Genomic DNA, 12,642 nt, shown 5'->3' on the forward strand with positions numbered 1-12,642 from the left:
TAAGGGCAAATTGAGCAAAGGTCAATCATTGCGGTCAGGGTTATTAGGGTCAAATGTCAAAACTGAGATTTTCAGAGGTGAGACCAAGTCACCATCAAGTCACTTTCAAGTCATGAATCAGCAAGTCCCAAGTCATATCGCAAGTCAGAATGACCACCAACTGTTTGCAAGCTGACTTGGGACTTGACTTGGGACTTGCAGATTGATGACTTGAGAATGACTTGACATTGACTTCGTCCAACTCACTCAGATTTCCACCAAATGTGGCAAATATATGCAGGTGGGTTTCTGAACAGTCCAAGTATGGTCAAATTTACCAAAGGTCAACAATTGAGGCCAAGGTCATTGGTGTCAAAGGTCAAAATTGAGCTCTTTCACTCAGATTTCCAACAACAGTGAAACATGGATGTCGGTGGGTTTCTGAATTGTTGAGGTAAGGTCAAATTTATCAAAGGTCAAAGGTAAATATTTAGAAGCCCCCCCCCCCACACACACACAAACACACAAACACACACACACACACACCCTAACAATCCCATTTGCACCTAATTTGAAACACAGAGATGTTTGTCAGTCGGTTCTGGAAATGCAGAGGGAAGGTCAGACAAAGGTCAATCATTAAAGTCAATGTCATGCCTGTTTGTTAGCCGACTCATCTCAGGTCCTTTGACCAATTTCTACCAACCTTCTTTGTTTTGAGGACAAGTCTAAAAAACTGAACAAAGCCAGGAAAACTTAGAAGGTTTTTAAAACGGACACATTTGGGTCTTGGTGTACGTCTGTGCACAAATCATTCCTATTTTTATGTCAAATGCACTAATATTATCTTTAACCTTCTCTTGCTTCAAACAAACACATATTTCACAAACAAATATCAGTTTTAGTGACAAAATCTTAAGAAAAAGCTACAGAGCTTCACATTTTTACTGTGTCAAACTCTGATCAAATCAAACTGTGAGAAAAATGTGATTTAGAATGCATCAAACTATTGAAATTATTGAAACTACTGTTGGACAAAAACAGAAAATCAGATCATTTAGTGCTGAGCTCCAAAAAAAAGAAAAAAAGAAAAAAAGAAAAAGAAAAAGCACGCTGCGGTGACGTGTCCCAGAAGGAAACACTCTTTCACTGAATTCATAACTGCATCAGAGAGTTTTTATCAAATAAAACACGTTTGCAGACAACAAGGTGTTTCATTTGTGAATGTAGGTCCAGAGTGTGGAAGACAGAGACCTGGTTTTGGGGTTGGCGTCAGATCCGGGACCCTCCCCACCTACCTTGGTTGGCGGCGTGCTCCAGGTAGCCCAGGCCGGGCTGCTTGGTGATGCGGAACACGAGCTCGGTGGGCTCGCTGTCCTGATCGCTGGCTGACAGCTGCAGTGTGGTCAGCTTCTTCACAGAGTTCTCGTCCAACACCAGACCTTTGTTGGCCACCACAGATGGAGGAAGACGGTCCTCTGGAAGACAACAATCAGAGGAAAACGTTTGCACCTCATTTCCCTTGTCTCATGTGTCCTTGTTCCTCTGGTGACCTGATAATCAATCGCGTTTGCCAGCGCGACGGGCGTCATAATCATGAGAGAAGGAGAAGGTCAGATGGTTTAATTGTTCTGGAGGACGGAGAGTGGAGTCAGAACACGCCAGCACAAACCGCTTTACTGTTTCAAATTAGAATTACGTGTGAAGAGTGACGAGCGTGACTCTGATCCTGTTTGTGAAGTTTACTTTGTGGGCCGCTTCACCTTTGACCTCCGGCAGACAGAAATCACATTTTGGTGAGAACAACAGTCAGTTTCATTTTTTGAAATTTAAAAAACAAACAAACAACCAAAAACACAATTAAGTTATTTCTACACACAAAAAATGCTATTATAATCTCATCTGTCAATTAAAGTTAGACACGTGGAGCAAAAAAGCAAATAAATAACAAAAACAAATATAAACATGCAAACATAAAAATCAAATAATGTTCACTTTAAATGGTAAATGGAGTGCATTTTTATAGCACTTTTCTATCTGCATCAGAAGCTCAAACTGCTTTACAAATATGCCTCACATTCATCCATTCACACAGACACACTCACACACCGATGTCAGGGTGTTAAAGACTAAAGTGACCTGATTATAATTATTATTATTAATGATTTATTTTTTTTATCATGTTAATGGGGAAGACAGAATAACTGATTCCATCCATTTATATGGGCACTAACCTTTGAACTAAATGACCTTTGACATTTTATCATATACTCGGGTAATAACTATACCTAGCTTGGGACTGAGAATCAAGGCCATAGGTCAAGGTCAATGTCTGTTTTGAATTTATTGACCTTGATTTTTCTTTCCATGCACAAATAATCCTACCTTGTCTGTAATTGAAGGTTAAGGTCAAGGGTCAAGTTATTTTTTTATATTTGGATAATGTTGAGGCAAATGTAGGATAAAGAGGTCAAGGTCACTGTCAACAATCCTCAAAGGTGAAATACCAAGGTCAAGGCTAAAGGTTGAGGTCCTTTGTAACCCGGTGAAGATCCAGTTGTACCTCCCACAGGTACTTTTGGTTTTCCATGATAATGGAGGTTTTTTGACTGGAGGCAAAAAGGGTCATATGACAATTTTAGGGACAAAGGTCCTTGTCTGTTTGATTCAGATTCAGACAACTTTATTGATCCCAAACAAGGATCCGTCTACAATTACAGCACAACATCTTTTGATCTTGTTGCCGTCACTTCAGCAGATCAGATATAAATCAGATGTCGGCTCTCATAACCACTCGGCCAAATCAATATGGAATAATTTCATTTAAATCAATATATCACTTCTGTTTGAGCATCAGCTGTCACCAGGCAGCACAGACTCATCTTTTCCTGAAACACTGTGAGTCGTTGCTCCTGCAGTGTATGAAGAATCTGAGCAAAACAAGGTGCTGGAGCGCCATAGATTTGCTAAGATTAATGGTGGAGGGAGGGAAGAGAATGCAGGCTGAAGAACAACTGCTATTCCGGCTGAGATCAGACATGATTGTGACGACACTGGTGTGAACCTGCAGGACAAGTGTGCAGTGAACACTGCTTCATTACCACAAAAATCAAAGCCCGGCACAGGAAATGGAGGAAGGGAGGAATCCTACCGAGCACACTGATGAAGAACGACTGGTCAATCAATTTGTTGCCCTCGGGATCGACCAGATTAAACTTGAAGGAGAGGCTTCCTGCTTTCTCTCCTTTCTCATGGCTGTACTGCAGCAGACCTGAAACACAAACGGGCACTCGGTGAAAAGTCAGAATTGTTGTGACTTATCTGCAAGTGAGACGGTATAGCGCAATAGGAGTCGTTTGATTTGATGGCTGTAAAGTGGGTGTGACATAAAGATGAGAGTCACTGGAGAATCAAAAGGAGTGGAGGCTGAAGACCTCCAGATGTTTCACTGTGGAGGATCCTCTCCATGCAGAACTCCCTCATTCCTTGTTGTTACCTCTCCCGAGGCCAAGGCGGAGTCTGAGTCCAAGGTCTCCTAGGCCAAGGCCAAGACTGAGCTACAACAACTTGAGGCCAAGTCCAAGAATGAGGCCACAGCATCTGATACTAAGGCCGAGTATTATACAAAGTCTAACATAGTTGCCGCGGCCCATCACCACAGATACGCCACAGCCAAGTGAGTCGGACACACCCTTAAATAAACTTTAGCATACGAGGGTAGGCTGAAAAGTTCTAAGGCTCCCCATGAAGGAGTAATGCATTAACTGCATTATAGTGAGCCTTAGAACTTTTCAGCCTACCCTCGTACTTTGTGAAGCAATGTGTTTGGGATCACAGACATTAATAAGTTACCCAGGCGAATGAATATAATAATACTTGGATCGTGACAAGGCTGTTTTGGAATATTTTTACACGCTAGTACTTGTAGACATAGTGTAGAATGTGTGTAGTATGTGATAACTAGAAATAATGCGTTCAAGCACTGCGTGCAAAGACCATTGTGTGCATAAATTTACCATAACAGGCTCATTTTTGTTTGGTAGGAAGCAAACAGTGTGAAAAATAGCTAAAAACAAGCAGCCTCGAACTGGCCTTGGCTTATTCTTCAAGGACGGACGATGCTGAGGCCAAGGATAAGACCGAGTCATTACATAGTGGGGCCAAGGTAGAGGCCAGGGGACAGAGACAATCAACTCTGGTTGTTATGCCAACATCCGAGTCGCTGCATCAGCCATAGACATAATGGAACAAATTTTCACTATGTTATGAAGTTGGAAGAAAGCAGTCCTGTTGATTTCTCTGATGTGTAGGTCAAAGGACAGTGTGGGATCAAAAATCACCCCAAGGTTCACTATGTCAGAGTGATTTATGATGCACAAGTCCAAGTTAAGTGTTAGCTGGTCATACTGATGTTGATGTTGGACCAAGGACCATCACTTCACTCTTATCTGAATTAAAAACTAAGACATTGCTAGACATCCGGCTTTTCACTGACGCAAGGCAATCCTCTAAAGTCTTGATGTGTATGAGATTACCAGCAGTTATCTGCATGTACAACTGAGTATAACAGCATAGCAGTGAAAGGTAATTCCATAATGTTGCTTTATATGCCCAAGGGGTGCTATATAAAGGGAGAAAAGCAAGGTTCCTCAAACAGATCCCTGTGGAACCCCATATTTCATTTGAAAAGTTTAAAGTGACATTATTGTACAGGACACAGTGAGAGTGACTGGTTAGGTAGGATGTCAACCATGCAAGGACATTATCACCAATCCCAAAGTGATTCGCCAACATATCAAGTAGTATACAATGATCTACCATGTTGAACACAGCTCTAAGATCTAACAGTAACAGAACCATGTGGTGTCTGCATCCATTGTGAGCAAGAGATGATTTACCACTTAGTAAGAGCTGTCTCCATGGAATTAATTCTCAGTAAGATGGTCCATGAGCTGTTGTAAATACATTTTCAAGGATTTTTAGAACAAAATGATACGTTTGCTATCAGCCTATAGTTTTTCAGGTGACTGGGCCCAAAAATTCAGAAAATCTCGGTGAGGTGTCAGTGATGGCACTCACATCAACAACAGGGTGCAGTGGTGGGACTAAGGCATGCTGGCATGCTGGGATATATTTGACCTAATGTCATTTATTTTCTTTTGGAAATAGTCTAAGAAATCTTGAGCAGTAAATGGAGAGCAACTTACAGGCAGATGCCCTTGAATAATTCTTGTCACCGTGTCAAATGGGAAATTTGAATTATACTTGTTTTTGTTGATCAAATCAGAGTAGTAGGCCCATTTTATAGCCAACAGTGCATGCTTATGGGCCAGAATAGCATCGCACCACACAAGGTGGAATACATCTAGTTTTAAGCTATGCCATTTTTGCTCTACACCTGTAGACTTATGCTGGAGGCCACATAAATGATCACTGAACCAAGGAGAGTATGTTTTTTTTTTGGGGGGGGGGGGGGGGGGGGGGGCTGGTTTTTAGTGTAGGTGGAGCGATCATGCCCATTGTGCTCATGAGCACTGAGTTGAAGATGTCCACAAGACTATCTACTGAATGGTCATGTTCCGAAAGTGACACTAAGATATCAGGCAGTCTGGCCTGATAAAGTTGATTTGTAGCTGAGGAGTTGCTGCATCACCGTGATGATAAATAAGCATCAGATAATGTAAGATTGATCAATCCTCATCTATGCCTGTCATGATTAGCTATTTGATTTATTTTCTTTCTTTCTTTTATTAATCTGGGCTTACACTGTGTGAGTTTTGGCCCATATTCAGCCGATTTTTTACTCGTGCGAGAATTTTTTGGATTGCACCGAGTTTTAGCTTAATCGTGCATCCTGCACCGTGTAGTATACATGGAGTAACACGCTGTGTTTAGCATCTCACGGCCACCTCCCGATCGGCAATCATATGGCCGGATGAAAATCAAACCTGTTTGATATTCTGGTCGGCCATTGTGAGGGTATCGCGCTGTTGAAGCAGCGCAACAAGCGCCAACGAGCTGATGTGCAAACACCGGAGAGAGCATAAACAGTGATCATCTCTTTGGTAGAACAGCTTCTGTTTCTTTCTTCCCCCTTCAACTCATGTAAAGTCTTGTATTGTTTTTTTGGGGGGTTTTTTTGTTAAAACTTTGACGTCTCCCATCGAGAGTTTTTTGTATAAATAAGAATTGTAAATAAAGTTTGAAAAAAAATTTAAAAAAAAAGCTTCTGTTTACGTTTTGCTTCTGGAAACATGACTCCGACATGTGATTTTTGAACGTACAATGTGAGTAGTCAGATTGCATCAGAGCATCGGGCCGTATAGTGTGAGAACATAAATCGTGTGCTCTGAACTTTTGCACAGTTTTGTCGTACAGTTTGAGCTGGAGCTGAGTACAATGATTGAAGATATCGTACAGTGTCTGTCCAGCTTTACTTTGACATTTTCTTCCCTTCTATTCTCACATACTCATATCTCACTGGGACAAATTCTCAATTCTAAAAATTATCATTCTTTAATCAAAGTTTATACAAGTGTTGTGGCATCATCAACAAACCGTTATTTTACTCAACAAAAATATAAACGCAACACTTTTGGTTTTGCTCCCATTTTGTATGAGATGAACTCAAAGATCTAAAACTTTTTCCACATACACAATATCACCATTTCCCTCAAATACTGTTCACAAACCAGTCTAAATCTGTGATAGTGGCACTTCTACTTTGCTGAGATAATCCATCCCACCTCACAGCTGTGCCATATCAAGATGCTGATTAGACACCATGATTAGTGCACAGGTGTGCCTTAGACTGCCCACAATAAAAGGCCACTCTGAAAGGTGCAGTTTTATCACACAGCACAATGCCACAGATGTCGCAAGATTTGAGGGAGCGTGCAATTGGCATGCTGACAGCAGGAATGTCAACCAGAGCTGTTGCTCGCGTATTGAATGTTCATTTCTCTACCATAAGCTGTCTCCAAAGGCGTTTCAGAGAATTTGGCAGTACATCCAACCAGCCTCATAACCGCAGACCATGTGTAACCACACCAGCCCAGGACCTCCACATCCAGCATGTTCACCTCCAAGATCGTCTGAGACCAGCCACTCGGACAGCTGCTGGAACAATCGGTTTGCATAACCAAAGAATTTCTGCACAAACTGTCAGATACCGTCTCAGGGAAGCTCATCTGCATGCTCGTCGTCCTCACCGGGGTCTCGACCTGACTCCAGTTCGTCGTCGTAACCGACTTGAGTGGGCAAATGCTCACATTCGCTGGTGTTTGGCACGTTGGAGAGGTGTTCTCTTCACGGATGATGCGAAGGAGATGTGTTGCACTGCATGAGGCAAATGGTGGTCACACCAGATACTGACTGGTATCCCCCCCCCAATAAAACAAAACTGCACCTTTCAGAGTGGCCTTTTATTGTGGACAGTCTAAGGCACACCTGTGCACTAATCATGGTGTCTAATCAGCATCTTGATATGGCACACCTGTGAGGTGGGATGGATTATCTCAGCAAAGGAGAAGTGCTCACTATCACAGATTTAGACTGGTTTGTGAACAATATTTGAGGGAAATGGTGATATTGTGTATGTGGAAAAAGTTTTAGATCTTTGAGTTCATCTCATACAAAATGGGAGCAAAACCAAAAGTGTTGCGTTTATATTTTTGTTGAGTATATATAAGGCAGTCCACCTAGGGGAAGGAAAACCCTGATGTTAAACCCCCAGCCTGGGTTACTGCCCCCGTGCCTCCGAGGAAGGTTCTTTAGCCAGAGGCTAGGAGAAGGTCACTCTGATGTAAAACCTACAGCCTGGTGGTCGCCACAGCCATCTCAGCTTGTCTGTGCCACTGTGGAGTGCCACCTTGCCTAAAGAGTGGAATTGGTGTGCGCGAGCTGATCCCCACTTTAAGCAACGAGCACAGGCGGGAAGGAAAGCCCTGCAGCGATGGGAAGAGGCAAAAACAGCAGGTGCATGATGGCAGTGGGAGCTGCAGTCTCGATCCTGCATGCAGGCGGCTTAGGAGCTATGGTCGTTTGATTGCTGACCCGAGACAACAGCATCATCCGGCAGGGCTCTGGGTGACCAAGCAGCCCTGTTTAGGGATAGCCCTGCTTGCTCCATATGGAGACAGACCTAGAAAAGGTGGTCTAAACATGGCTTGTCTCACTAGACCCGGTTGGCTCACCGCTGCCAACGGGCATCACTACATGCGGTGCGAAAAGAAAAACAAAGAACCTGAAAATTGCGTGCTGGAATGTACGCACAATGATGGACTCAGACAATAGCGATCGTCCTCGAAGACGCTCAGCCTTAGTCGCCAAAGAGCTAGCAAGGCTTGACATAGACATTGCTGCACTCAGTGAGGTGCGCTTTGCAGACCAAGGGTCACTCACCGAGGAAGGCACAGGCTACACACTGTTGTGGTCAGGGAAGGCTAAAGAAGATCGTCGACTCTCAGGGGTCGGGTTCATGATTAAGAGCGCCATAGCACATAGGTTACACAGTTTGCCAGTTGGACATTCTGACCGACTCATGTCACTCCGGCTCCCCATCAACAACAAGGATTTTGCCACTATTGTTAGTGTGTATGCCCCAACCATGCAGGCCGACATCAGAGTTAAGGAGGCTTTCTATAGCGATCTGCACAACCTTCTACAGTGTGTCGACACCCAGGACAAGCTCCTCATCATGGGAGATTTCAACGCCAGAGTGGGCCGCGACTCTGATGTATGGAAGGACGTGCTAGGGAAACATGGCATAGGCAAAGGTAATGACAATGGCCGCCTGCTGCTGGAGTTCTGCTCTGCGCATGACTTGACGATCACCAACAGCCTGTTCCAACAGAAAGAGAGATTCAAAGCAACCTGGAGACACCCACGCTCCAAACACTGGCACCTTCTGGACTACGTTCTGACGCAACAGCGTGATAGAAGAGACGTACTACATACCAGGGTGATGCCTAGCGTGGAATGCTATACGGATCATCGCTTGGTCCATTCCAAGATTGCTTTCACTTTCAAGCCCCCTCCTAAGAAGAAAGGCCCACAGTTTAAGAAGCTACAAGTCCACAAGCTGCAAGACATAGACACAAAAATGGAGTTCCAGGCCAAACTAGAGGAGAGACTGGGTGGAGAAGAAGGCCTGCCTGACGACCCTGAACAACAGTGGATGAGATTAAAGACCATCCCTCAGGAGACGGCAGCAGAAGTAGTGGGCTTCTCAGCCAGGAAAAATAAAGACTGGTTTGATGAGTCTGATGCACAGATCCAGGAACTACTAGAAAAGAAACGTGCATGCCACAAGACTCTTTTAGCTAAACCTGACGACCACTCTGCCAAGACAGCTTACAGAAATGCCTGCTCCACACTGCAAAGCAAGCTCCGCATACTGCAGAACGACTGGTGGCTAGCTTTTGCGGAGAAGACACAACAACATGCCGATGCCGGAGACATGCGCTCCTTTTATGAAGCCCTTAAGACCATCCATGGGCCAGCACATCAAGTGCAAGCACCCCTGCGCTCCTCAGACGCCTCCACCCTTCTGACGGACAAGGAAACCATTATGCAGTGTTGGTCAGAACACTTTGAAAGCCTCTTCAGTGATACGCGCACTGTGCAAGAGTCATCAATCGAGAAGATTCCCCAGGTGGAGGTGAAATGGGAACTTAAGGCCCCCCAACACTTGAAGAGATCCAAAAGGCCACCACGCAGCTGAATCCAGGGAAGTCTCCTGGCATAGATGGCATCCCAGCAGAGGTGTACCAAAATGGAGGTGAGGCAGTCCTCGACAAGCTTCAGATTTTCTTCTCCAGTTGCTGGGAAAAGGAAATGGTTCCACATGACCTTTGGGATGCGGTCATTGTCTCCCTGTACAAGAACAAGGGCGACAAGTCCGACTGTTCTAATTACCGGGGCATCACTCTCCTCTCAATAGCAGGTAAGATTTTGGCTCGAGTGCTGCTCAACAGGCTTACCCCTACCATAGCGCATGAAAATACTCCCGAGAGTCAGTGTGGATTTTGGGCCAACAGGGGAACCACCGACATGATCTTCGTCCTGAGACAGATCCAGGAGAAGTGCAGAGAACAGAACATAGCCCTTTATGCAGCCTTCATAGACCTAACCAAGGCTTTTGACACGGTCAGTCGTGAGGAGTTTGTGGAAGATTCTTGCACGCCTTGGCTGGCCTCACCATCATCTGCCAGCTGCATGAAGGCCAGATGGGACAAGTGAAGTACAACGGGACTCTGTCCGGCAGCTTCCCCATCTCAAATGGCGTCAAACAAGGTTGCATCCTTGCGCCCACTCTGTTCTCCATCTTCTTCAGCATGATGCTTCGTGAGGCCAAAGAAGACTTGACAGACGGCATCTATATCCGCTTCAGAACCGTCAGAAGTCTGTTTAACTTGCGGCGCCTTCTGTCCCACACTAAGATCACAGAACAGCTAATCATGGAGCTGCTCTTCGCAGATGACTGCGCCCTCGTCGCCCATACGGAGCAAGCCTTGCAGCACATTGTTAACTGTTTTGCTGAAGCAGCAAGAGCCTTCAGCCTCACCATCAGCCTGAGAAAGACAGAAGTGCTATATCAACCGGTCCCCCTTACAGCATATACCCCACCCCAAATCAGCATCGAGGGTACCAGCCTAAATGCAGTAGAGCACTTCACGTATCTCGGTAGTGTTATCTCAAATGACGCATCTGTTGCCAAGGACCTAGACAGTCGCCTTGCCAAGGCCAGCAGTTCTTTTGGTCGACTCTCAAAGAAAGTCTGGCAGAATCATGCACTGCGCCTTTCCACAAAAGTGCAGGTCTACAGAGCCATTGTGGTCCCTACCCTCCTGTATGGAGCTGAAACCTGGGTTCTGTATCACCAGCAGATCAGATTACTGGAACGCTTTCATCAGCGCTGTCTCCGAAACATCTTCTGGATCAAGTGGCAGGACTACGTCTCAAATGAGGACATCCTTACCAGAGCCAAATTGCCCAGCATGGAGTCTATTATACTCAAACAACAGCTTCGTTGGGCAGGTCACGTAGCCAGGATGGATGATACATGCATGTCGAAATTAATTCTCTTTGGCGAGCTCAAGGAAGGGAGACGAAACCAAGGGGCCCCCAAAAAGCACTATAAGGACCAGCTGAAGAAACAGCTCTCCCTTGCAGGCATTCAGCATCAGTCATGGCAGCATCTAGCTACAGATAGACTCAGCTGGCGTTCCAGCATCAAATCCGCCAGCCTGAAGTTTGAGGCAGAAAGAAGTGAGGCCTCACGCCAGAAGCATCAAAGACAGAAAGAGCGGGCAGCAGGAGATTTTTAAAGGAGATTTTTTTAATGGCTGGGTCTTCCAGCATGACAATGACCCCAAACACACAGCCAGGGCAACTAAGGAGGGGTTCCGTAAGAAGCATTTCAAGGTCCTGGAGTTGCCTGGCCAGTTTCCAGACCTGAACTCAATAGAAAATCTTTGGAGGGAGCTGAAACTCCAAACCTGAAAGATCTAGACAAGATCTGTATGGAGGAGTGGACCAAAATCCCTGCTGCAGTGTGTGAAAACCTGGTGAAAAACTACAGGAAACGTTTGACCTCTGTAACTGCAAACAAAGGCTACTGTACCAAATATTAACATTGATTTTCACAGGTGTTCAAATACTTATTTGCAGCAGTAACACACAAATAAATTATTAAAAAATCATACATTGTGATTTCTGGATTTTTTTTTTTTTTTTAGATTATGTCTCTCACAGTGGACATGCACCTAAGATGAAAATTTCAGATCTCTCCATGATTTCTAAGTTGGAGAACTTGCAAAATCACAGCGTGTTTGTATTAAACTTGTATTAAGTAGAAGAGCGCCGTTCATTCCTGTCACTGAGGAGTCACTTTGTCTGGGAAAGAGGTCCAATGGGAAACATGCAGCAGCAGTGTACTTACTCACTGACACTTTGACTCACTCAATGATTCACTGACTGACTGACTGACTGACTTACTCACTGACTCACTAATTCATTGACTCACTGACTCACTAATTCATTGACTCACTGACTCATTGACTCACTCACTGATTTGCTGTCTCGCTGAATGACTCATTGACTTACTGACTAACTCACTGACTTATTGACTCACCGATTACCTCAATGAGTCTGTGAATAAGTCGGAAACACATCTGGAGGCTCAAGATGTGGCCTTCTGTGAGCAGACAGCGAATTTTAACCATTGGTAGACTGAGTCCACTAAAGTTAAGGGACACTGTGTCAAAAGATAATGCAAGAACAATCTTTCTTCTGTGACGCTGTCTGGGTGAGGCTGAGAACTTTTCAAAATACCTTTATATTCTATATGCACTGTTTCCTACAATGCCTTTGCTTAGAACCTCAAACATTTAAATTACAGTCAAACATCTGTTCTCCAACAGAGATCTCTCTAAGCAAACAACATTCAAAAAAAAGTTGTCACCTTTGTTAACGTCATCCTGAGTGAAGCTGTTCACGGGGCTTTTGACTGAAACCTTCACCACACGTCCACTCGTGTTGAGCTGAAGTTTTCCGGTTGGAGGGTCTTTGGTCAGGATGTACCTGAGCTTTAAGGTATCAGAGTCCAAGTCGTTTGCCTTCAGATTCTGTTCTGTAATCTTAGATGAAGAACCTGCAGTG

The 12,642-nt window shown here is 44.5% G+C and overlaps 1 protein-coding gene across 1 annotated transcript in view; it reads right to left on the minus strand.

Annotated features, from left to right (window-relative positions):
- The window catches only part of fras1 (Fraser extracellular matrix complex subunit 1), a 786,018-nt gene that overhangs the window by 84,999 nt on the left and 688,377 nt on the right, over window positions 1-12,642 (minus strand). Inside the window, exons 44-46 of the mRNA XM_034171199.1 lie at window positions 12,446-12,634; window positions 3,131-3,250; window positions 1,278-1,457 (exon numbers count right to left, since the gene is read on the minus strand). Of these exons, the coding sequence (XP_034027090.1) occupies window positions 1,278-1,457; window positions 3,131-3,250; window positions 12,446-12,634 (489 nt within the window). The remainder of the gene's footprint in view (window positions 1-1,277; window positions 1,458-3,130; window positions 3,251-12,445; window positions 12,635-12,642) is intronic.

This window comes from Thalassophryne amazonica, chromosome 5 (genome assembly GCF_902500255.1).
Source record: "Thalassophryne amazonica chromosome 5, fThaAma1.1, whole genome shotgun sequence".
Lineage (NCBI taxonomy): Eukaryota > Metazoa > Chordata > Actinopteri > Batrachoidiformes > Batrachoididae > Thalassophryne > Thalassophryne amazonica.